This window comes from Pyrus communis, chromosome 14, assembly GCF_041283825.1.
Source record: "Pyrus communis isolate YQ-2024b chromosome 14, ASM4128382v1, whole genome shotgun sequence".
NCBI lineage: Eukaryota > Viridiplantae > Streptophyta > Magnoliopsida > Rosales > Rosaceae > Pyrus > Pyrus communis.
In genome coordinates, this window is record NC_142578.1 from 18,008,645 (window position 1) to 18,036,516 (window position 27,872).

The following is a 27,872-nucleotide window of genomic DNA, read 5'->3' on the forward strand; positions in this document are numbered from 1 at the left end:
GTTTACATGACATGGAATTCATTTTTTATTATTGGTGAATCGCATGCCTCTCTAACCACAACAAGTGATCCAGTGATAAGGGCGCGCATTGCGATTCCTAGCAAACAAAAAAAATGTGGCCACTGGCAAAGTGAAAGTCTTCATAGCATTTTCGGACCCAAAATAAGTGAATAACCGTAGCTTGCCACAAGTTGTTTCTATTAAAAAAATAAAAGAATTGCATGCATCTCTGTAAATTTTTCGAATCCCAAAAAAATGGACTGTCGTGACGATACCACCCGCTGATCCCTTTTTAAAGAAAACAAAAAAACTAGTAAAACATGATTTTATATTGGCTTGATGTACAGTATTGTTGTAGATAAAATTTAGAAAGAGACAGAGAAACAAAAGAGAGGCAGAACTTATTCGCTCCTTTCTGCACGTGTGCAATGTGTAACACCTTGATTTTGGTAACAGCGCATTACGCGTCATGTACAACGTATGTAAAGTCTGCAGTCGCACTCTTTGACAATTGACTCTCATGAAATGGTAAAAACTCTGTTAGTTACACTTAATAATTGAGAGCACCCTTGAATTATGACTCTTAGACCTGGTTTGGTACTGAGGTGATTCTGAAAAAAGTTACTATCAAAAAAAGCTGGGAGCTGTTTTTGTGTTTGGTAAACACTCAGCTTCAGCTTTTTTTCACAGTTTTGGATGAAAAAAAGCCAAAAACAAGAAGCTGCAAAACCTAGCTTTGAAAAACCGGCTTTTTTTCACATCTGTTTTACATAAAAGTTTATCAAACACTCTAATACTGCTTTTTTTTTTCAAAAGCACTTTTACAAAAAAGTTTACCAAACACTCTGCTGCTTTATTTCACAGCTGCTTATTCTCACAGCACAGCAGAAGCAGTTTTTTTTCAAAGCACAGCAATACCAAACCAGCCCTTAATCTATCATTTATACCTAAAATTTAACTTTAAAATTTGTAAATGTCAATTTTTATAAAAAAAAAATTTAAAATTATCCAAAATCTTAATTAACGTACCAAAATACCCTCTTAATTTAAAAAACCATACACCAAAGAGATGCGTTTTTTTTGTTCCTTTTTTTTTGTTTTTTTTTTGTTTTGTGTTTTTTTTTTTTTTTTGGTTCCTTTTCAATTTAGGGTTCTATATTGTAATTCGAAAATATAGAAAGAGGTATGATATCTGTTCTGAGGAATTAAGCTAGTTTTATTCTCAAATTCAATTCATAATTGACAAACTTACAACCAAGACCATGCAGAAAATTACACAAAAATACAATTTATGTATGTTCTTGTGTAAGATTCAATTGGTATTTTGCAAAAACTTTCATGGAAATTGCCATTACGCATTCTCATGGCATTCTGCTTATATGAAAGGCATGCTCAATTTACCTTCATGGTGCAGCTGATGTACATTCATGGTGTCTTCCTTGTTCAATCATGGATGTAACTAACATACATTCAAGCGTGTCCAGTTTACCACCCCCAAAACCTCATCAACAATGACACATGATTTGAAAGGGTTTTGACTTTTAAGTGTAAACTAGGTGCAAATTTTAAGGGTAATTAGGTCTATTTAAGTGAAATGTTGGCTACATTTGAACTATTTTACAAAAAACTGACTTTTTTTATTTGCATGCTATATTTTGACCGTATACAATAAATTCTCTCTTAATAGGGTGAATTGATTCTGTTTGATTCGGTTTGCCGTATAAAATATAACTGAACTAATTAAAATTCAATGGCTTATTGTAACTACATCAAACCAAAAATTTGTTGATTGGTTTGGTTCGGCTTGGTTCAATCAGTTTAAACCTATCCAAACACATTAATTAAAAAAACATTCAACATTTCAAGAGTTTTAGTTTTTCTAAATATCCATACATCTATTATATTCCAATTTGATCTAAAGATTAAATTTTTCGAAACATAATATTCATCAAGTCAACTAGGATTAAGTTTCAATTAAATAAAATATCATGGTCGCAAACGATTATTAGTTACAATTTCACATAAGCACAAAGTATGAACAAATCTCCTAATTGTTAATAATCATTATAGCTTTTAACATATTGACACTTATAATCTGTGTATGGTAACTGTTGGACTTGTGTCTTATAGCCAATTCGTAATATTAGATATTGTGTAACAACTTCATTTTAATTAATTTAATACTAAGATAATATACATAGGACTAAATGTATGGAAGCACTGTCTTAAATGAGATTAGTGCAAGATAATATGATAATATACATAGGGCTGAATGTATGGAAACGATGCCTTAATTGAGATTAGAGCAGGGAGACTTGTATTCTATTGTCGCTTTGTCCTTCAACAAAATTCCTAGTAATTTAAAAAGTCAACTCGACAATGACAATCTGAAAAGGTCAGTGTATATTGCATTAAGGTTAGCATAGTCTTGTTCTACACTTGCTAGTCATGACATAGCTCGAGCCGAATATCCAAATGGACATCAAAATCAAGGCATGATGGCCGATATCTAGAGAGGGACGAAGCTAAAATATGAAAATGATGTGTAAACAGTACGAATAAATTAAAACCAAAGTCTAGAACTAATTTAATCTAGGAGTGAGAGTGCGCAATGCAAGAAATTCATGTAGTGTAAGAGTATCCAATACTGGGTAGGAAGAATATTCACAACTAATAGGAAATAGAGTTTTATCACATATAGTCCTTGAAAAGACCCGCTCCATCAAGATGGTCATTGAAATTGAAAATCGATCAATGTAGTTCCTGAAAATGAGTGTCTCAATGATAGGAGCATATTCATGCGACTTAATTAGCTTGTTCTCGTGCATTTATGTTGTGTTTGCTTAGCTATTTTAGTGTTTAAGGCTACTTTTGTGTATTTTCAGATTATAAGGCCAAAGTGTGCAAGAAGATGCAAATTGGAGTATTTTGGAGCGAAAGAGGAATGAATGAGTTGAAGATTTGAAGAAACGACGAATTCCTACTCCAACGATGAATTCTTACCAAAACGAGGAATCCTACTCAAACAAGGTTTCCTATTTGAAGTAGGAAAGTTAACCCTAAGTTCCCGTTTTGGTAACCTTTCCTAAACTTAAACGTCCGTATTTTCTAGCTACTTTGAAGGCCTTGTAAGCACTTTAGGACATAAAACCAAGGCCCTAGCCCAATTACACAACCTTGCCGTGCCTTAACCCTTCTTCCCTTTCCTTGCCGTGCAAGGGGGGGGGCATTTTTGTCTAATGTTATGTAATTAAACCCTATTTCCCTCTCCTAACCTAACCCTAGCCGCACCCTTTAATCTTTCCCTCTTTAATTTCTGATTTTATTTCCTAAATTCTAGAAGCCTTTGAATTTACTTTCGTTAATAAAAATAAGCTAGGAACCAAACATATTTAAAAACTCTAGGTTTTACATACTTAGCCGCACCTTTCCATATCCTCCCCTTTAATCCGTAGCTTTCCATTTTATTTTCATTTTTATAATAAAACAAAACAGCCACAAAAATCCCATTAGCCTTACAAGGCCGTGGCCCCCCCCTAATTATCAAAGTTAACCCTAATTTCTACCACCTAAGCCGTCACTCCCCAAAAGCCACCATCCCATTCTTCTAAGCCGTGGCCCCCCCCATCAATTTTGCACCCTAATTATCCACCAAACAGCCGCAGCATCACTTCCTAATTCATTCCAGCGGCATGCATTGACTTATTCTGCCAACAGCCGCAAAAACTCCCAAGACACCATTCACCCTAATTCTAAATGCAGCCGCACTTTTCACCATTCTAACCTAATTCCCAAAAACCGTGCAACATCTCCATTTTTCCCTTGGCCGTGCTGCCACCACACCAATCCGCAGTCAACCATCACAAATTCACACACAAAACAAAAAACTGCCGCATCCCACCACCCAAAAACTGAACAGCCGCAAACCTTCTCCACCCTTCCAGCCATTATACCAACCTTCCTCCATCACTCCACCACCTTCCTACACAACCACACTTCCCTAAATCCATCCCCAACCCAAAATAACATCCAAATCATCCATTTAACCTCACTGCCGCAGCAAGGAGAAGAGGAAAGAGGACTTAGACGCGCAGAAATTCAAGTGGATTCGTTGGGCGTTCTAGGTGTAATCCATCCTTTGTTCTTTATGTTTAAATTCAATTTTATTTTTCTTGTTGTGAACATGAGAGGCTAAACCCCTATTTAGCTAGGGGGTGATTCGAAACCATGTTTATGCTTGCAATATGATTTGATTACGTTTGGTTGGAATTTCATGAATGGTGAATTCAATTTGTTTAACTACTTGATCGATAACTTATTTGTGTATGTTTATTGAGAGTGCACGCTTAATTTTCATGCATGAATATGACGCTAGAATATAAGTGAGTTTCACCTAATAGTTATGAACTTATATTCACAAGTAGTGGAGGTTGCTTATAAACAATCGCGCTAAATGAATTCTTGGCACTAGTTTCATGCTCATCATAGTAACGAATGCCTCGTCGACACTTATAGTTTTCATGATGCTTAATGATCTTTGATTGTATCTTTATTGTGCTTTTCACGTAAAGGACTTTTGGAGAATGTTTTGAATTGCGTTGCGCTAACCCATCCAATTCATTAACTTAAGGAAAACTTGACGGTTAATTTAAGCGGACCTAATTAACCCGGGGTGTTGAGTTTCATAATTCATCGAAAGACCAACCGAAAATCATCTTGTATGCAAGTGTGACATGTGTGGAGAAGAACCTTCTAGCTAGCATTCCATCCATATTTTCGTCACATTCATTTTTACATTCTGCCTTTAAATTACAATCTGTGTATTTAGTTTAATTTCGTCAAAACCTCAATCCCCCTTTACTTTAGTGTCTAATTTAGTTAGATAGTGTCTTAGTTTGTGTTTATAAGTGCTTTGTATTCTTTGAGTCTTTTGATTTGTTTTAGTGTTTTATTGTTTATTTTTGCATTCTTTGAGTCTAGTTTAGTGTTTTTAACGTTTGTTTTACGTTTTTGAGTCAGTTTCCAAGTGATTTAGTAATCCCTCCTAATCCCCGGTCTAGAACGATCCCTACTTGCATCTTTACTACAATTGTCACAAGAGGGTTTTAATTTGTGTGCTTAATTAGTTAGCATCACTCAAATTAATATAGCCCTCCTTTACAATTCTGTCAAAAATTATGTTGGTTCTAATGTGACACATAATTGAGTTACACAAGTCTAAATAAATATTGTCATGTGAGTTAAAAATATTTAAATAATAAAAAATAATTTTTATTTTTATATAATTAAAAACTTAAAAAAAGGGAAAAATAGATTTATCTTTGTGGATGCAAATTTCTTCCTCCTTGTTTTTGGACAAAATGCACCTACAAAACAAATAACACCTTAGGTCAAGGCCAAGAGCCTCACGCGTCCATGATGAATGGGGGGGTGCTTTGGCCGAAGAACCTCCGATATCAAAGTTAGAATTTTGAGAGAAAAATGTTTGGGAAATTTAGAGAATTTATTAAGAGAATTGGAATTGAGTTTTGGAGAGAATGAGAGGGCTTATATAGGGATGTGGCCTGCCACCTTGGGAGGAGATGGGCCGGCCACTTGGATGGTTTTGTGGTTAATTAGCTAATTAATGGGGTAATTATTTAATTAATGGGAATTGTTATTAGCACTCCAAAAATCTCATTCTACACTCTAAACTTTCTATATTAGAAAAGAAAAATACACTTGTGAGGAGTGTAGAATGAGATTTTTGGAGTGTCAATAACACTTCCCTAATTAATTAGCTAATTATTATAATAAACGATGAAGGATTTGGGGGTTACCTTGTGGAGAAAATATGATGAGGATGGATGAAATAGGTTGTAAATAAATACCTATTTGGGCACTTTTGACTTGATTGAGATTGTCCACTGCTCGCACATAGGACTTCCAGTGTGCCTCGAGGGTAATTTTGTCCTTTTAACCCAAAAATCCACTTGTCGCCTCTTGATTATTTTTGGCTCCACAAATGCCCCCACACCTGCTGGGCTGCTCGCAGGAAATGACAGCATGTGTAGAGATCTTCTTTCTTGAGGCAACATAAGATTGTTTCCTATTTTGATGTAGATTCCCCCTTTAATTGGAAATTAGATCCTTCTAGGAAAGGGAAATAAATTTCTCTTAAAGCTTATTTAAGTCCACCTTAAGTGGATTATTAAATCAACTTTGGAGAGCGATTTATTCTACCCTACAAAAGAGAGAGTTTAGAGGATATTTGTTCCCCCTCATCTAGCAATCTTCTACATCTTGCCCGTGCAAAGGATCGTCTTTCGTTGCTTGATTCTTCTTCTCCATGCTGCATCGAGGTAAGAAAAATTAAAATTTTCTCGTCTTCTTCTTAGATAGTGCTGTCGTGGGGTAGTTATTAGGGTGGTGCGGCATGTCAGCTGGCAGGGGTCAGGAGTCAGCTCGGCATAAGCCTAGGAGGTGTTGTGGCAGGGACCACTACTTGGGCTACATGGCTTGGCTAGAGCCAAAGGCAGCTTGTGCGGTTGGGGCCGCGGATTGTGGCGTTGGGGCGCAGTGCTAGGTGAGTCGCATGGCTTATGTCTTTTGGGATCTTAGACATGATGCGGGCCATGTCGGCGTTGAGAGAAATGAGGAGGTCGCGGACCTTATGGGCTGCTGGAATGTTGGGCATGCAAGCCTCCTGCCTGCTGGTCCGAAAGAAAAAATGAGGAAAAAGCCAGTATGGGTTGAACTCCCATGCTGAGTATTGTGAATGGTGTTGGCTGCTTAGTTCTTTTCGCCGAGAGAAATACGGGCTGCTTCCAAGCGATAAGGTAAAGAGGATCAAGGCGGATGCATTGGCTTGTTTGAACGTTGTCGTGAAGCCTACTATGAATGAAGGTGGAAAAAAGAAATCTTCCCCGCCTACTCAAGAGATACCAATTGAGAAAAAAACTTAAGACTTCCTCTGCTGCTCGTAAGGGTCCGCCTGCTGCTGATGGGCCCATGATTGACATGACTTCTTCTAATGGGAAGAAAAATGAGGCTACTAGATCTGAGCCTATGGTGCCTACCATGTCGAGAATGGCTAGTACAAGTGTTGATAAGATTGCTCAGTGTAAAGGTCCTATCATGCCCCCAATGCCGAAGTATGTACCAAGACGTCCATTGGGAGCTAAGTTCGGTTCACCTTTAGAGAGGCTTACTATCGTGAAGAGTGATAAGGTGGACTCTGCTACTAAAGTGGTGCTAAGGCCTACTCCCTCTGCTGCTGAGACTGATTCCTCTGATGGGAATGAGAATATTGCCCGCGTGGGCAGTTGTGAGAAATCCACTAAGCCTACTTTTAGGGAAGCTGCTGAGATCTGTGTGCTTTTGAAACTAGATCTGCTTGAAGACATAAACGTTTGTGCCAAGTTTGTCGATGACGTTAGAAAGGTTGTTTGCCCAAGTTCCTTTGCAAAGCATATGACCCAATATAGAAAAACTGATCTGCTTGCTATGACGCATATATAGCAAGGCTGCCAAAAAGGTGGCGAAGACTATGGCAGCTGAAGCTTATTCCTCGGCCGATGAGATCAAGAGGTTGGATTCTGAGCTCGTTGCTTTCAAGGGGTCTAATATTTCTTCCCCCCACTTCTCTGCAGCTTGATACTGCTTACCAAGAGATAGTTGACTTAAAGACTAAGCTTGAAGCGATCTAAGTTAAGTATGAAAGTGCAAAGAAGGAGATTAGATGTTATATACCTCAGATTCAAGATCTTGTGTTTACAGTTTCTGAGCTTCGTTTCACTGTTTATGCAAAGGATGAAGAGTTTATTGCTGCTTATAATCAAGTGATCCACTTCAAGAGAATTGTCAATAGGCTTGAACCCCAAGTGTTGGAACTTCAAGGTGCACTGAAGATCAATGAAAGTCTGAAAAAGAAAATGGATGAGCTGCAGCGCGTCCGTGTTACTCTGCTCGAGGAGAACGAGCGGCTGAAGGGTAGAAGGCTGGGCTAGAGGTTTAAAGACCTTTTCTATTTCTTTGGAATACTTGCTTGCTTTTATTTTTGAGGCTTCCATTGGTGAAGTAGTTGGAAAAGTTGGTGCCAGGCTAGGGCAGCCGGGGGGTGAAGCGCTGGATGATGTCGCTGTTAATAGCGTTGCGGCTACTAAAGGTGTGGTGACCGAGAAGTCGTGGGATGTCCAAGCTGTTGAACTGTAGTTTTCTAGGTAGCCTTTAGGATTTTCTTTGTTTTCCTTGTAGCTCTTGTTTTGCTTGAACTTCTTCGACCTTTGCTAGTCATTTATGAACATGTTTCCTTCACTTTTCTTCATCTTCGCTTCTTTTATTCATGCCCTAACCTTTATACTTTATGGCCCAGTGGCAAACATGTTACTTTTCTATAAGAAGATAGGCCCGCGTAGCCTATGCAGCCGTAAGTGTTGGTGTAGAACTTTGCAAAGTTGTTAGCCATAGGGTTGGCAGCCGGATGCCTTACTTACAGAAGCAGACAAGTCTGTGCACTAGGCTGTTAACCTTGGCTTTCTCCAATTCCGTAGGTTGTGTAGCAAGTATCACAACATTTTAGGACTTAATGTAAGTCGTTCCGCTCTTGGCACAGGTGAAGCTTATCGACTACATAGCACGTCGACAGTGGATAAATCTTCGTATATGTATGCTAACTTGTTTAACCTTTCACAAGAATGTGCGGTTGTGTAAGTCTAGCGCGGCTTTACTGCTCGAAGGGCAAGCCGTAGGTAGTCTTCCAGAAATCGTAGGTTACCTTAGTGCACTCGGTAGCAGCTTTAGGGTTTTAGGGCAACTGTCCATAAGACGTACTGCGTAATGTGCCTCCTCCGTCTTAGAGACTCGGTTTCTCACGGATTAGGCCAAGAGACCCAAAATGCTTCAGTTACCTAAGCCTTGAAAAAACCCATTGTGGCTACTTCTAGGAATCCCGACGCAAGCCATCGGGCACTTAGTTATACTAAGGCAGCCCGACTCATCCACGTCTGGATATTCGGAGTGTAAGTTTATCTTCACGCCTCAGAAAGAAAACCTATGTGGGTGTCGGGGAATTGGTTTACCCTTTCACACTGGAGAGCAATTAGTTTATCCTCTCGCACTGGAGAGCAGATCCAGATGGATGTCGGGAACTTGGTTTACCTTCTCGCACTAGAGAGCATGGTTGGTCCCTCGGGGGGGGGGGGCACAATTCCTGCAATAAGTCCCTAAGAAGGGCACGATCTTCCTTTGTAGTGCAAGAGTGATCAATTGTTGTAAGCATGCAGCCAAGCCAAGCTATAAATTACTTCTGAATTCCTTATTGAAAAACGAGTGAAACGAACGAGAACTTAGCTATAAGGTAGAAACTGCATAACAACTAGATAGTCCTCAGCTTGCGAGGTACTGCCCATCGAGCTGCTTGAGTTTTCAGGCTTTGATGTAGTAGGAGGTCATGTATGGTACTTCCTTAGATTGTAGGCATTCCACTGCTTTTCAATCTTCTTGTCATCCATGGTGGCAGAGGTGTAGCTACTATTGCCGCCTACTATGCTAATCTTGTACGGACCTTCCCAGATGGGATCTATCTTTTTTCAGCCTTCTCTGCGGACAGTGATGAAGGCTTTTCTCTGCGGACCTTCCCATTTGGATTGTGTTTAGGGTTGGGTTCTTGATTTGTGGTTAATTAGCTAATTAATGGAATAATTATTTAATTAATGGGAATTGTTATTAGCACTCCAAAAATCTCATTCTACACTCTAAACTTTCTATATTAGGAAAGAAAAATACACTTGTGAGGAGTGTATAATGAGATTTTTGGAGTGTCAATAACACTTCCCTAATTAATTAGCTAATTATTATAATAAAAGAGGAAGGATTTGAGGGTTACCTTGTGGAGAAGATATGATGAGGATGGATGAAATAGGTTGTAAATAAATACCTATTTGGGCACTTTTGACTTGATTGAGGGATAATTGTCCACTGCATGTGCGTAGGAGTTCAGGTGTGCCTTGAGGATAATTGTGTCCTTTTATACCTAAAAATCCACATGTCACCTCTTGATTATTTTTGGCTCCACAATCTTCTTTTTCCCTTCCTACTTGACCACTACACCCCCTTCCCCCAAGGGTGAGAGGAAATATTTAATTTTTTATGTTTTTGAAATTTCCCACTCTTACATTTTGTAATTTCCTCATTTTTCATCTATTTTGTGTTTTTCCATTTGGGGTTTTTCTGGGTTCTCCAAGCTACCAACTCAAGCACCATCCCCACTATCGTCGTCTCAATCAGCAACACTCTAAAGATACCCACAACTTCACTAGCGAGACCCAACGGTGAAATTATTGAAATACCTAAGAAGAGAAAGAAGATGAGAGGGTCCACCGGTGAGTTTATTGACTTGCACGACCCGAGTTTATAAAGAAGTTAATTAAAAGCTTATATATAAATATCTTCTTCTTTTTTTTCCCTTTTTTTTATAAGCTTATAATTATATAAAAATATTTTTTTTTCATTATTTTATATTTTAAACGACATAACAATATTTAATTACACTTGTGGGACCTACTCATTAGCACATAATATATATTTTTTGCTGGAATTGTAACAGAAAGACCATATTGATCTGTGAAGCCTATTTTAAGAGACTGCATTGATTAGTGTTCAATTTTAAGGATCATCTTGATTGAGTGGGTCAATTTCAAGGATCATATGTGATAAATACCCTATGATATAAAATCCTCAATTATTATAAGTGGATGTCATAATATGCCAATGAAGCCTTGCTCACCACAAAATCCAACTACTAAGTTTTGGATGGACCCAAAACAAAAAGTGAGTGGGCAAAATAAGAATTTAGAAAATTTTTCGTTATCCCAACGTAGTATTCCTCAATGTAAAACCGTACAGTTTCAAAACCATACTACAAATAAGTATGAAGAACCAACTCGAGTAGTATAAAATCAATCATGCTAAGGATACAGGTAAATCACAAATATCTCAACAAATATAACACAATATGCTCATAAAAAATGCAGATACATATGTCCATGCAGAAAGTAGTTACACAAATAGGTTGGATGTGATAATCTACTCTGAAGTACTACATAAACGTAAAGTTGGCGTTAAGCGAGTCATATTCGAGTCTTGGATGTAAAAGAAACTAAGATGGGCTGGCACCTACAATGAATCCAATGTGAGCGTAACGGTGCAATGTCACGTGAAGCTGGTCCTGGTTTAGACAAGTATTACAAACATCGGTGCAAGCATGCATGATTAGCACATAAAATACGTGTGATCATGCCATCATAAATTCATAAACTCATCATCAACAAATAACATTTATATTTACAAGAAAAAGCATAGCATGAGCTAAAAGCTCTTCATCGAAGCAGTTACGAAATCTATATATGAAATATTCACTTGAAAACAAAGCTCACTCGCTGATATGTCGTCGAGTCGTAACCGTGTCTGGCCTCTGAACTCTTTGACATAAGTCTCTCCTAGATGTAAAACCACTAAATTAATCATTACTCTACCTAAAACTAGTAAATACTAGGAAAAAGACTTGTGATTCCATTTGTTTGCTCAAAACGAGGACTGAAAAGTACTTAAAACTGGACTCACGTTCCGCCACACGCCGTTAGTGAAGCATGCAAGCGTTTTCGCCATCGTCGGCAGCAAAGCGCCACCAATGGTAGTGCAATCGCCGCCATAACCGCCGTAGTCAGAGGTGCAAGAAGGGCCACGACCGGCGGTGTACTCAGTGCTAACGATGTTACACTCTCGCCAACGCCTGCTGTTAAAACTAACAAGATATACCTGCCGTTAACGAAATATGTTGATGCCATTAAAGAGCTCATCTTCTTCCTCCTTTCGATCGCTAGATGTGCCACCAACCGCACTTCAACTTCACCAAAATATGAACTTTTCACTATAGAATTCCCAGCTAACATTCATATTTGACCATCAATCCTTCCAAATTAATTTTTCTTTAATTTGATTGTAATATTTTTCGATTCAATAAGAAGAAATTAGAGTTCTGTAGATTTCTGGATTGTATAATTCCAGATTAGAATTTAGGGTTGTCAATTGACACTATCTGTGTTGTACGGCTTTAGTATTTCATAACTCGGTTGTCAATTTTGAAATTTTGTATTTACTTCTTTCCTAGTTGTTTCCTAATAGGTGCTTTAATATAAAAATCTAACCAACTAATACATTAGTCATGTCTCTTTTTTCTTTTTATTTTTCTTATTTTTTTTATTTATTTTTTATTTTTTGAAACAATGGATGCTACATATGCAAATTTTGTGAACCTTAGTGACGAGGTGCAAATTTTGTGAACCTTAGTGATGAGGAGTTTGTGGAAGCTATAATGGGAACATAACCAGATTTTTAAAGTGAAAATATAGACATTACAAATACGAGTCTTACAAAGAAAAGAGCTAGAGTAATCAAAGAGCTAGAGTAATCAATTTAGGTAAGTGAAAACTCAAATCTTCTGTTTAGAATACTTTCAATAAATTGGTTGCTATTTTTGAAGTAATATTCATGTGACAATGTGATATGTAGGATACTAATGTGGTATGATGTTTTCATTTGATTATTTATTGAAGTAAAATATAATTACTTTAACGGGTAATGGGTAGCGAGTCGTTCATATTACCCGTTCATTTTAACAAGTTTGACACGACACAATTAGCTAAGATATTAGGTATTGTCATGAAAATGTGTTGGCCATCACTAAATTCATGATAAAACCCACCGTAAAGGTGACGAAATACCATCAATTTAATGACGAAGTTATGAGTAAGGAAATTGTGATGTGAAATATTTTTGAAATACCATCAACCTACCCACTTGGGGACACATGCTAGGAGGGGTTTTTTTCTTTTTTCTTTTTTCTTTTTTCTTTTTTTTTTGAAAAAAAAAAAATCCTATCTACATTACTATATTTCCTTATTTTCCTCCTATTTTGCATTTTATGTGGTTTTAAATTGTGAACTTATTATACATGTGTCATCCTACAATACTCCTCACTATGGTTATATGACATATATGCTTAATGTGTTTTTAAATTTTGAACTTGTTGGATACTTTTTTTTGTACTTTAATATTCTTTTATTATCTTATCCATGGATTTCATACAAGTTTAATTTTTATAAGTGTCAATATGCACTTATTTACTAGATATACAAGAAATTTACCTAAATCCATCTAAACGCCCGCCTAGATCCCGCCTAGCCACCTATGTACTAAGCGACAGCCTGCAGCCCGACTGGCGCCTAACGTTTTTTAGAACCTTGCCCTTAATAGGTGCTTGTCCTTAGTTGTAACCTTCATAATTGCACCTATAAAGTAACACTTTGCTTTACTAAGCATATTCTAACATTTCATAAATTCCAACACCTAAACGTGATTAACGACTTTGAATTAGCCTAAACGGACAGTACCACGCGATTCGGGACCTCCAACAATCTTGAGTAGGTCTCGAGTCCTCCACGTGGCGCCGCACATGCCGTCACGTGCTCATGGATGCACCGCTATCGTCACCGTCGCCGGTGAGTACAGGTTGTCGTCGCCGTCGCAGTGCCCACGCGCGCCGGTCACTGGATTCAGATAGAGTTAACGGAATATACGTGGAGATTCTATAAATCTGACGGACGTCGCTGTAGCCGCCGTTAGCTTCAACGGCAACCGCCGTTGGCCGTGCCGGAGCTCCCCTGAAATTGCTGTGTTTTTTTTCCAAAAAATTACACAGATTCGAATCAGTCACATTTTCTGCGAATCAGCATCCCAATTCCCGCCAGAAACACCAGAAAAGGTTCAGGGAATTACGTAAAGTCAAATTTAAAGCGTTGGGTTTTCTGGAGATTTCTACCACAAATTTTCATCATAAAACTCAGGAAACTCTTTTTAGTTCAACCCATTAAGATTCGAACTCACGGATTTCTTCCGGAGTTGGTCGCCGGAAAAACTAAGAATGCATGCACTGGTATACAGAGGTTGAAAACCTCGATTCCAAGCTTAAATTTAAGATACAGAGTAGTATGAGATCGATACCTGAAATCCAGTAGTGGAAATCTCAAGGTCGATTAGCTTCGATTTCGTCGAATTCGAACCCAACTCGCCGGAAAATGTGACCGGGAATGGGAGCTTTGATTGGCCATTTCCAGACAGCGATTCTAGCATGCAACGATACCATTGTGTTTCCCAGACTTCCTGGATTCTAGATTTGTGATTTAGGGACTAGATTATTTCAGGATTTGTGATGGAGATGGCGGTTGTTCACGGTGCACCAGAGGGAGTGAGGGAGAGCTCTAGTAGAGAGAAAGTTAACGCTCCGAGAGTATGAATATGGCATAATCCTGCTAACACAATTATCACACATAACGCATTCTTTGCTTATCATCTTGCCCATTAAGCAATGCTTAAGTTTTTTTTTATTGCTTACTAACTTGATCATCGGATAGTTTTTGGCCGGTATTCCAACTGCACCTTGGGTTAATCGTGGTTAGTTCTTTGTAATCTTACATGAAATCCACCAAAATCTTTGGAACAGGTTAGATTTGTTATGACCAAAAATTACTCAAAATCTATCAAAATCATGTTTTTTAAATCCCTTTAAAATAAATGAATTGAATGCATCTTATTTTTGTTGACTCACAAAAATACAACCCTTAGTGCCATGTGCACAGTACCAAACACCTTTTCTAATACCAAAATTACAAGATTTACCACTAGATTTAATTAAAACAACATAATACCCACATCGACAAAAATAAAATAAAATAAAAAGAGTAATGCTATCCACGCACCTATTTTTATTTAGGAAAACTAATGAAACGGCTGGAAAAGTTTTAGTTTTAATAAAAAAAAACCATGTTATAAGTTTTGTTTAATAATTAGTACAAGGCCCATATTAAAGTAGTCTAACTAAAAATGGTCCAACTATAATAAATTATGATTTGTTGATTTTACCCCTAACTTTTTTAGGTTGAGTTCTAGATTTTCGTCGTTAATGGAGTTCATCGTTGTTTTGCAGACCTTCTTATTTTTCTTTGAAACAAAAATATAGATCCTTATGCTATTTAATTTATATTTTCTATTATTTCGATGAAATGTCATCGTCGTTATTATTCATAGTGTATTCGAGGTACTGTTTTTCAATTTTTCTTCGTCAGAGTAGTTCATCGTTTGTTTCTCCAGAAAATAAATTTGAGATCTGCATGTCATTCAATAATAACGACGGGTCACCGTTTCTAGACTGTAAAAATAAGTTTTTTCTGGATTTTAAGTAACATTATTTCTAGAATCTAAATCACTGTTTCTGGAATCTAAGTTATTGTTTCTGGAATCTAAGTCATTGTTTCTGGATCCAAATGAAATAGACACACTGTTTCTTAAATGAAAGCTAGAAAATAAATAGTGAAATTCACTGTATTTGAATTCAAAGCAAAATAAGCACCATATTTCTTAAATATAATCAACTGATGCATGAAAGAAAAGAAACAGTCAAAGGTTAAAACATAGATTGTTTCTGGAATCTAAATCATTGTTTCTGGAATCTAAGCCATTGTTTCTAAAATTTAAGTCATTGTTTCTGGAATTTAAGTCATTATTTCTAGATTTTGGTTCGTTTCGTTTTAGATACAATGTTTGTTTGTGCACAATCAAAACAAACACTGTATTTGATTTTTTTTTTCCAGAAACATTGTTATGTTTTGGGTTCTCCAGAAACAATTTTATGTTTTGGATCTTTTTTTTTTTTTTTCCAGACACTTTCGTCGGTTTCTGCTATTAAACTTCTTTGAACTTGTTTCGGCGGCTTTATTCGGATGAATGCTTCATTTTTCAACTTTGATTTGAACTTTGAATTGGTTATTTTTGAAATGAGGGAATTCGATTTGATAGGAAGACATAGAGTTATTATGGCGATTTCGTGCTGGGTTGAGGTTGGTGAAGAGTTAAGACAATATCAAATCATTTAGGGGTATTTATGAAAATGTAGATTTGTAGTGGGTTGGACTGGTAAGTTTGACTCGTAGACAATAGTTTTAGATGGTTTTTTATTAAACTTTGAGTCCTTTTGGTTAAATAACATTTTGGGATGATTTTTGGTTAAATATTTGTTGGCCCAAGCCCTTTTCATTAAAGCTCCTTTTTTATTTCTCAAACACATTTTTTAATTTTCAGCTGTCAAACCGAATAAATTGAAGAAGAACAATGACCAAAAATTAACAAATTTATGTAAGAGGTAAAAATAGGTGTATGAATAACACTATATAAAAAAAATCCCTAGATTCTTGCTATCTAATATTTTAACGTGTTGCCACTTATTTTAACGTGTCGCCTCTGTTTCAGGGCCACTGTAGGGATGCTCTTTCTTCTGTCACCTCTACCACCACCTCGCCCATAGCTCTCTCTGCTGCCACCTACCATTTGTGGCATTTGCGCATTGGCCATCCGTCCGCTGATGTCTTATCCCTTTTAAAGTTCGAGTCTTCATCTAGTTCGTCTATTTGTAAGCATGTGTGTAGGCTAAGCCGCACAAGCTACCTTTTTCCTTCGAATAAAGTTGTGGCACCATTCTCCTTTTTACTTACTTAGTACACTCTAATGTATGGATAACTTATAATGAATCTATGTCTCGGTTCAAATATTATATGTTATTTACTAACGACTATAGTCGTTATTCATGGATTTTTCCAATGCATCACAAGAATGAAGTTTTTCATCACTTTCGCACCTTTTGCCTCAAGATTAAAAATATTTTTATGATGACTATTAAATTCTTCCAAAACGATGGTAGAACTGAGTACCTCTTTCAAACATTTTATGCCACTAATGGCATTATTCATCGCGTCTCGTGTCCCCATAAGACCCAACAGAATGGTTTGGCCGATCGTAAGCATCACCACATCTCCACCATAACCCGTCTCTTCCTCATTGCCTCCAATGCTCCACTCTCCCTTTGGATGGAGGCTGCCCTAACAGCCACCCTTCTTATTAATCTTCCCTTTCTTCGGTCTTGGGTTGGTCTAGTCCCTATTCCTGTCCATTTGATTTTCCTTGTTACCCATATTTAAGGGCTTACACCACTAACAAATTGACATCTCACTCCATGGAATGTGTTTTTGTAAACCCTGCTCGACTCCCATTGCTTCCACTGAATTTCGGCACTCAATTGGCGCACTCCAGTATCTCACCATGACACGTTCCAACATCGCCTTGCTGTTAATCATATTGCTCAGTTTATGTCAAGGCCTACCAATGCACATCTTATTGCTGCCAAACGTATTTTGCACTACAACAAAGGCTCTCTAGACCTTGGTATTGTGTTTCGACGTTCCTTTAGACCTGTCACTCTCTGATTATTCTGATGTTGAGTGGGCTCGTTGTCCGGACACTCATCGTTCCACTTCCAGCTACCTGCTTTTTCATGAACCTAATCTCATCTCTTGGAGCTTAGCTAAGCAGCCAACTGTCTCCCGTTCTAGTGTCGAATCCAAGTACTCATGCATGTGCCGAGTCCATTTGGCTCCTGTCTCGTGTGAACTTCGCCATCTTGCATCACCACCCATATTTGTTTATTGCGATAATCTGAGCACTACCTACATTGGCAACCAATCTTGTATTTCATGCGTGGACCAAACACATTGAGTTAGACTACCAATTTGTCAGCAAGCGTGTCAAACTTGGCAGTCGTAAGGTTCTTTTCATTCCATCCGTTGATCAGCCCGCTGATGTTCTTACCAAAGGCCTCTTCAAGCAACGCTTTCTACTCTTGCGTTCCAAACTCATCTCTCCCGGACCGGTCGAGTTTGCGGGGGGATGTTGGAATCCGGATTCTCCTATGTATTAGGCTAGGTTTGCGTGTCTTGTGGGCATAGGTTTTGTTGTAAATGCCTAGTCATGATTGTGTATATAAATGTACTATTATACATCAATGAAATCATCCAATTATATTTCTACACATACAATATGAATCTAAGATTAACGGAAGAATGCATAAGCCGCTGGACCAGCGATGCACCAGTATTATTGAACCGTCGAACGAATGCCTTGAATATTTCAATAGTGATTCACAATTTTTGACAGTGCAGAATATGTACCCAGGGCTGCAGCAATGATGCCCAAAGTGGAAATCGTGATACTCGAAACAACCTGAATAAGAAGAAGAGTGAACCAAAACTTGTCACATACTGCTCTTTGTTACAGCTGCGTATGCAAAAATGTTGTTAATAGATCGTATAAGGTATTCAGAGAACTCCCTAACCTGTGTCCTTGTAGCTTTCCTTCCAGCTATTCTCAGAAAGCATAGTGATGGAACTATCACTGACTGCAACCAAGACCACACAAATCAAATTGATTAATTTTGATGTCTTTGCAATTATTTTATATCAACATGAAAAGAAAAACGAAAAGAAAAGAACAGGAACAAACAGAATGGACGACAATAAGAGCTGTTCGCATATGTTGAGCGCTCACAAGTGATTTATATCACAGTTTGCAGGCTACCACAGACCATGCAATTTACACATACAGAAAAAGGACAAGTATGGCCTTATCAAACTCCATTGCCTAAAGATCTTCTGCCTGGAATAGTTGTGTAAGTCCCGACAATTCCTCGCATTCATCCTCAGTAATTTACGGCAAATTCAATAAATTTATCTTTCCTTGGAGAAAAGTAGGTTTCAGAAGAGCCATCTGGTAAAACTTTCAATCATCAACTATGTTACTTACATGATTTGGTTTATTCCTGAACGTAGTTAGAGTGGTAAAAGATCATTGGCCTTTGGCAAGTGTAACCCGTTAACTGCACTAATTGGTTTCGGTTTTTGACACTAAAATATGCAGCATCCTGGATCTCATTGTGTTCAATAAGCTTCCTATGACGGCCAAAATTGTAATTCACATAAATTGGTGCTCTAGGTGCACACCAGTAATGCACATGGTGATCACTCGTAAACACACATATGGTAGCTCGGTTGTACTTCGGTGGTTAGATTCATGATTAGTAATGCCATTGTCGACTTTAACTACTTATATGTATTGTGCCATTTTATGAACTACAACCATGTAATTGCTGAATAGAGGTGTCATCTTACCACAAGAATACTGAGTAGAGAGCCTATCAAAGCCATCACAAGACCTGAAATAAGAAAAGTGCAACTGAGGTGGTTAGGTTTACATTCTGATTAACAGGAAGTTAACGAATATGCGCGTACCAATTATAAATGCATTAAATAGTATCAGGCCCTATTCTCCTTTTCTATTAGTTATCATGGGCAAACTTTCTGATAAACTCCTTGAACTCATAAATGTTGTAAGACACGGTGAAATATATAGTGGATAAAATTACGTTATGGAAGTTAATTACTAAGCTTTGAAGATTATAGCCATTTCATTATAGGGCTCGAGTGGTAAGTTCTGCAGTGACCTAGCTTAAAGGAGTAAAGTAACTGCTTGAAGCGTAAACTTACCAAAGAACGGGATAAGAAAGGCGGAAACAACAGTAGAAATGACGAGTGCAGTTCTTAAAAGAATGAAACACCAGGAACTGTTAGAAATTGTAACTGGCAGCAGCTCCTCAATACTCCTTGCTAATGGGTTCATCAATAGGGCATATTTGCTCAATGTCAAGGAAGCAAAGAAGCAAATATAAGAAGTAACCACAGAATGATCAGAATATCCACAGAATTTTCAGAAGTAATGCATACACTCATACACACACATATTTGTTCAAAGGATATTTGCTCAACGGGTTGATAACCTGTTAAAAAGCGACAAAAACAAGCTCAGTGAACCGTAAAACACACAAATATCCCATTATTAATTGAGAATCCACAATTTCACACTTACTGTTGTCCAGAGTGCAACTTGGGACAGAAAAGCATGTGGTGGCATATTCAAAGTAATCTGTGACAGAGTGCGTTCACCAAACATGAGATATCCCATGATTGCAACACTCCCATATAACAGAACGCACAAGATAAAGCTGCATGAGAAAAATGCAAGGCATAAGAATCAAGGTCAAGGAAGGTGAATGCACAAAGTTGAAAAGAATTCATATTTATACCATATTATTAGCGCCTTGCTAAATTGTCGTCTGTCTGCCATGGATTGGTATATATTTGGAAAGACAGTATGCCCGGCAAAGCAAAACCCATACACACCAATTACAAGTGGAATTCCATTCCAGTGCACTGTTGGTGGGGTGTGATGGAACCCAACCCCACCAGCTGTACCAAGTAAAATCACGCATAGAACAATCAAAACTGTGACAATGACCCCACCAGCTGCAAAAGGAACCAACAATGGATTCAGTTGATTGCATTGCATATGAACTCTTTCATATTTTCAAAACATGGAAGCATCATGGCATTTAAAAGAAGAAGTTTGCGACACCTGAAAGGAATGAAATAAGACGAAGATCTTTCAACCAAACACTTGGCAGAACAATGAGGGCAGTTACTATTCCAAATAAGTGCATGGAGTCCAGCTGAAAACCAGCCCAATTCAAAGATGTTCCTGGGAATAGCCTGCTGAGATTATCTCCTTCCAAAATGATGAATTCTACACAATAAGACTGCATATATGGAGAAGAAATCTTTTTGAGAATAAACCACTTAAAGTTCAAGTACAATGTAAAACTAGAATCAATATTTCACTTACGTATAGTTCTGCGTACAAAATGATCTGCACCGATATCAAAAGACCAAAGATATTAGAGAATACTGTATAAAAAAAAAAAAAATAACTGACATGGAAGATTTAATAAAATCATCCAGAAAATACATTGAATTTGTAGATCAATAAAGTTCAGAGATGCATAACATCCGGTATGAGGAATTGACTGACAGGAAATGCGAAGAGTGAAACCATCAAATTGGCAACCAAACATGCTAATTAGACTGTTAAAGTACTGCAAATAACTGATATGGAAGTTGCAACTTACAGAACTAGCTTGGTTTCATTTTCTGATCAGTCAAACCATATATAGTGCCAAAAAGTTTAAACTTACAGATATGAAAAGACGCCCATATCTTCCAAAGGCAGCTTCTCCTAAGTCCGGGTAAGTTTTGATGCCTTCTTTACTCTCAAAGCAGTATCTCATGAGTATGGCCGTGTAACAACACACAACTGCAAAAAGAAGTAGCACCACGATACCTGCCCAGCCAGCTTCTTTCATTGTAGAAGGTGTTGAAAGAAGCCCAACTCCTGCCATTACATTAATTCCTGTCCAGAAAGATGTGACACAATGAATTCAAGCAAATACAGCCACGATACGTATGTTTAAACCTACAGAATGCAGAAACCAAATAGATCCATGCATTACTATTACATACAACCTTTGCTTTCTAATTATAGTATATTAGTGAGCAGAATCATATAAATTGAAGCAAATAAATAAGTACATAAAAAGTTTCTCCCACGTACATTTTTGTTATATTGGAGGAAAAGTATCATATCAATCAAAGGAAACACCAATTCACCAACATCAATAACTTATATCATACATGAAGTGAACAACTAAGATAAGAAAAAGGGCGACCCCACTCCCCGCTTTGCGAGGATTGGGGGAAGTGAACAACTCAGGCCAGATGTTTAAATTTAAATCAAATAGCATACCATTGAAGACAGTTTGAGTGAAGCTACACCCATGACCAACAGGTATTTCTCCGGTCAGATGCTTATGCAGTGTCGATCTCTCTGATAATAATGATTGGTTTACTGAGAACCTTTCCGAATCACCCTTTTGAGGAAAACCTTCGTTGGTAGACACGAATGGAGACTTTCCAATCAGGTCTAAAATGCTTTTCGAGTAATTTGTAAAGCTTGCATTACTTGGAACAAATCCGAGATTCGCAATATTGGGTGATGCTGCAATTGAGTAAGAATCGATTGTCTCCCTGCCCAAAATAACATAAAGTACATAACGATAAAAAACGAGCAGTCAAGCATATAAACTTCAAAAGAAAATACGTCTAATAAAATATTACATAACAGTTAGTTTCGAAAACAAATTAAAAATGCGTCTAATTAGTTTAGTTAGCATGCCTCATTGAGAACTTAATGACACCTATGATCTAGGACGACTGTATGGAGAGAATGTATGTGTAGTAAGCTATATATCATCTTTAGTAACCTCAGTTGTTCAATACTTACTCCATTACAGTAACGGTGGACCGATTTAGCCATGAAACAATACAAGGAGCAGCTGCTTTATTGGTACTGCAGTCTATGAGCACACAAAATCCGTTGCTTCTATGATGGGTAATAGTGTTAGGCTATAATGTGTCTCCTTCTCAAACACATAATTAACTAATTAATCTGTCACTTGCTGACCCATGTTTTTGTTTTCTGTATCTTCTGCGTTTAATTTTCCACACACAATTAAGAAAGTTGAGGTTTCACCCTAAAATCAATAGGCAATGTGGGGAAGTATCCTAACTCTGTATAAGCACATGCAAGGTCCATTCTCTCCCGGATGTCGGGATTCATACTCTCATCACACAAAAAATAGAACATCTTGGTAATTAAATTTTATGCAGAACATGAATCAACATAACTTTTCTTGAAAATTTTCTAGGATATCGAAGGGAACCAATTAAGAATGCGAACATGGCAGATCAATCAGGTGAATGAAGGCTTGAGTGAAAAACAATGAAAGGAAGATGTATATATAAACATATAATATATACCTGTAACTCTGAGGCCATTTGTGAGAAGAAAAACTAACAGGAGAGGAAACCTCATGACGGACGCCATGGCTGCTGGTGGAGCTGCTCCCACTCTCGCTCTTGTTCTCCTCAATGTCATCTTCTTCGTCTTCACTCTCGTACAGAAATGGATCCGATTCTTTCTCCTTACCCTTCTCAGCCATTGTTGGGACTGCAATGTCACTCGTCACCCAAAACAGACACCACACGCAGAGAGCCGAGCGGATGAATGAAATTGTACCCTTGTTAATAAATTGTTTAAATCAGGCACTGTGAGTTGGCACTCCAAACAAATAACAAGATGCCATGTGTAGGTCTAGAAAGGGACCTAGCTACATCCGGAACCGTAGCATCTCGAACAAATAACACAATGCCACATGCTTTGATTTTCTCACGAGTGGTGATACAGTTACCATTTATTTATATCATTTATTCTATATATATAAAGAGAGAAGATCAAATAGGTGAAGTATTTCAAAATGCCAAGAAAGTTCCTTTGTTTTCTTCACAATCAAACCTTCAAAAGTTCAAAAAACTAGGACAAATTGGTGTAAAAAAATAAATAAATAAAAATAAAAATAACCATAACCGAACAAAAAAAGCTGTATTGGAAAAGAATAAATTAAAAAAAACAAAAAAACAAAAGCATTATAGTTATTGAATCCGAATCCTTTTTGTGCAGATCCCAGGGATTCTTCAATTGTGTTCGTTCATCATACATCGTACGGTCAGAAATCATATTAAATTTGTTTATTTAAAATTAAACACAAATAGTACTTGACAAAAGCTAACCGCACGATGTACGATGAACGGATACAATTCACCAATCCTCAGGATTCTCACAAAGAGAATCCGGAAAGGATCCTGTTGTATAGTTATCCTATAAAATTATTTAGCAGTTTTGCGGTTAAAAAGTAAAACAAAGAAAAAAGTGCGTCCAGTTCCTGATTTTCTTTTAAGGCCCTAAAATACAACATTTTAATAAAAACAAAAATGAGCACTTTAATAAAAACAAAGCAATTAAAAATAGAGAAAAAAAGAAAAAGAAATTAACACAACTAAGGGCATTTAACGGGAGTATGAGACCACAAAAATATGAAACACATTTTCAATGGAGAACTGAAAAACTGCTTCTCTCCCCATTCATACTACACTATTCTCAAACACAACATCATAAAAGAAACGAGCAATTCGCGAGGGAAGATGAAACTAAACGAATTGCAATCCCTCTGTGGGTGGGTAATTCCTACAGGTATGTCTCAGACTTTCCTCCCGATAGTTCTATAAGTTATGCCTTAGTTTTGTTGACAGGAGTTAAAAGAATTTCGTGTTTCTGACATTTGAAGCAGCAAAAGCAGTCCTCAAGAAGATAGTGGAGATGATGACAAAATAATAAAGCCACATTTATTTGCGAATCTCTGTGAGGATTAATGGATCATGCATCTCGCCCTCGCAAAGCAAGTGCAGGTTGAAACCTCTTGAAGAGAGTTAAAACAACCCTAATTAGCCAATCAACCTTTAAAATGCCCCCTCTTCATAACATTGTTCATTGTCTTCATTTCAGTCTAATTATTTGTGTTATTTATTTTGACAACCTTAATCACTTAATTTTCAACCTTTTTGTATTGCATCAATACTATCACATTGAACAAAAAAGGTGTTTTCGATTTATGTTTTAATCCATTTTTATTATCATTAGCTTACTTCTTTTCTTTAATTTGGTAGGAACTGCGACATTTTCCTTTCTATGTTAATACTATCTATGTGTGTGTGTGTAATCCTGCCAGATTTGCTACTGTGATGATCCCTTCCATCACAATAAAAGCCACAATATTATAATAAGATTTTGATTTCTCTCTCCTTTCTTGGTGCAGAACCTGCGTGAGTTCATTCAATTTGTAAATATAGCAAAGAACACAATTTTAACCCCATACAGTGCAATTAGTTTTCACTAATATGGTTATGCAACTTTTTTTTCCTTCTCATATTTACAAAGAAGGATTAAGGCAATGAAGGATCACATGATGCTCTAGAACAATTTGAGAAAGAACCATACTTCTTCAAAGAATAGTCCTTTATCTGTAACAGTTGCACAAGGTGTGTGTTGTTTAGTCCCAAGGTCTCTTATTTTTTTCATTTTTGTTTGTCTTCTAATTTCAATTTTTATGTGAGAGTATTAGGTTTGCTTTCTATGGCTTATTTACTTGGGTTTGGGATGTGAGAGTACTGATGTATGCTTTCTGATCAACGAGTTAGATGATGGCTGTAACGACATGTTCCAACTTAGCTTGGTTGATACATTCTTTTTCCCCTTGGAATCCCTTTACTTTGTGTTGGTTTTTCTGTTAAGAAATGCAATAACATGATTTTGATAAAATTGGTTCTTCATATATTGCAATTGCAGATCAATAAATTTCAAAATAGATAAGAACAATGTTTCACTTCATTGGTTCGTGGAGAAGAGAAAGCCAATACAGAAAAATTTATTATCTTTTTATGAAGAAAAAAAAAGGCTTTGTAGTTTGTATGAAGATGCAAAATCATGAGTCCATTGAAAATTATGTTTAAATTTATGTATCTCTTCAATGTATTCCTAGGAAAAGAGTGAATCTTATATTACATTATCTTCTTTTGAAAATAAATTTATATATAAAAAAAAAAGTTTAGTATGTATTACAGTTTATTATCAAGAATTACAAATAAAAATAAAATAAAATTTAGAGGTGCGTGGCGCTTGTGAGTAAAAATTATCAACTAAAGCAACAAACTTTTAGGGACGCGTAGCACCCGTGATTATAAAAAAGCTCTCTCGCATGCGGAGAGGCTAGTTTCTAATAGAAGTAGAGACTATTAACATATGTGCGTCACATTTCTATAAGAGAGATGATCTAAATAGTGGTACAAACATGGAGTAGGATTCTCTCCTCTCTCTTTTTCTCCCCTTCACTCTCCTCTTATTTGTATGATCACGATTAAGTTATGTCAGCATCTTATATTAATTATATATATATATATATATAGAGGGAAACAAAATGGAAATTATGAGAGGAGATGAGGAGAATAGGAGGGAAGAAAATCCTACTTCTACAAATAAATGGTAAGAATAACAATTTTATTTTCTCACAGAGCGTCGCAATATCCAACTGAGATAGTTTCCTTCCCCTGTGAAGTTGAGGAAATCTGGAGTATCAAATGTTTAAGATTTTTTAGCGTTTATATTTTCAATCAAATAGACAAATTAAAATTTAACAACTAAAATGCTTGGGATATCTTATACCCCAGTGCATTGTAAAAGTTTTGGAGGTTAAGTCGGTGATTTGGTAATATTTGTGGGATTTGTGTGGTCGAGTTTTTATAGGTGGCTTCAGATCGATGACAGTTTTAATATTCGAGAATATTAAATAGAGAATTTTAACGAAAAATTTCTGGTATTATTCATTTTAACAAAAAAAAATATTTTTATACTAAAAAGTCAATATTGGTAATATTCACTTTACCCTTTATTTTGTCATTTCGTTAAAACTCAAAGTTTTCAAACTTTTTTTTATTAGTTTTCCTTATTAAATATACTGCCAGATTCAAAACCAGAAGCACATGGGAAAAAAAAAATATCCAAAAATGTAACAATGACGTGTCCTGTGTTATTTTGGATGCTTTAGCAATTTTATTTTTTTTAATAAATTTAAATTTATTAAAGCATACTCTTTTTTTTTTATTAATTGGAAATAGCATTACTAAAACATAGTACAAGGGGAAGCCTACCAACACAACAGTACAAAACAAAACAACAACTAAAATAGAGTGCTGGGAAGATAAAAGTAAGACGACACTACCAACCAACTAGCAGCGTCTCTTCCCAACACCTGACCAAAACAACTCAAGGGGGACATGGTAAGCCATTCTTGTTCAGAATGTGGACCATCGAAGATGGAAGTTTATCGATCCACGTAAAAACACTTATTCCCAAATTTTGAAGGATGCTAACCAATCCGCGACCTTGTTAGCTGATTTGGGGACCCACGACCAGCGGCAGAACGAGACCAATTTTTAGAACTTTTTGAAGGACTGGGAAAGCCACAATAATCTTGCAGAGACCAATCTGAGTGGCAAGTGTGCATATTATTCATAAGATTATGACATTATTTTTCTAAATTCCTCTAAACTTTTTGGCAACCTAGAAAAGGATTTTGAAGTTTATAGGAACAATAGTTATTTTTCATATGAACAATAGTTTACTTTAAATTAATCTAATTTGTGGAAAGAGAAATTCAAACTTAAGTGTCACATCCCGGTCCGGGGCGGATCACTTCCCGGGTCCGCTCCACCACCATAGCACGATATTGTCCGCTTTGGGCTTATCCTTCCCTCACGGTTTTATTTTTGGGAACTCACCAGCAACTTCCCAGTGGGTCACCCATCATGAGATTGCTCTAGCCCCCTTCTCGCTTAACTTCGGAGTTCTTACGGAACCCAAAGCTAGTGAGGTCCCAAAAGGTCTCGTGTTAGGTAGGGATGGGAATATACATATAAGGATCACTCCCCTGGGCGATGTGGGATGTCACAATCCACCCCCCTTAGGGGTCCGACGTCCTCGTTGGCACACCACAACCAGGGTTAGGCTCTGATACCAAAGTGTCACATTCTTGCCCGGGGAGGATCACTTCCCTGGTCCGCTCCACCACCGTAGCACGATATTGTTCGCTTTGGGCTTACCATTCCCTCACAGTTTTGTTTTTGGGAACTCACAAACAACTTCCCAGTGGGTCACCCATCATGGGATTGCACTAGCCCCCTTCTTGCGTAACACTTCGGAGTTCCTATGGAACCCGAAGCCAGTGAGCTCCCAAAAGGCCTCGTGCTAGGTAGGGATAAGAATATACATATAAGAATCACTTCCCTGGACAATGTGGGATGTCACATAAGTGCAAAAGGAGAGCTCGCTCAAATAAATTATTGTGGAAGGAAAGATTCATATTTTACATATGAACAATAGTTTAGTATTGTTGATGAAGGAATTAATTAATTAAGGCTAACGCTAGGGAGATCAAAATTTTAAACCAAAATTGCAAACCAAATGATGTGTCACCAAGGCGGGGCTTAGGCAGCGCTAAGCGAGGATTTTTAGAACAGTGTGTGTCACCAATAGGAAATAAGCATGTTAATCAACGC

The 27,872-nt window shown here is 37.2% G+C and overlaps 1 protein-coding gene across 1 annotated transcript; it reads right to left on the reverse strand.

Moving 5' to 3' along the window:
• Nucleotides 1-17,871: 17,871 nt before the first annotated feature.
• LOC137713508 (Transmembrane amino acid transporter family protein) lies at nt 17,872-22,939 on the reverse strand. Its single transcript, XM_088684811.1, has 12 exons — nt 22,686-22,939; nt 21,613-21,893; nt 21,005-21,219; nt 20,656-20,679; nt 20,389-20,569; nt 20,060-20,279; nt 19,843-19,978; nt 19,730-19,753; nt 19,464-19,605; nt 19,089-19,132; nt 18,257-18,319; nt 17,872-18,144 (listed from the first exon to the last, which is right to left on the reverse strand). The coding sequence occupies exons 1-12, from the start codon at nt 22,865-22,867 to the stop codon at nt 18,052-18,054; spliced, it is 1,605 nt and encodes a 534-aa protein (XP_088540937.1). The 5' UTR covers nt 22,868-22,939; the 3' UTR covers nt 17,872-18,051.
• Between the last annotated feature and the right edge of the window lie 4,933 nt (nt 22,940-27,872).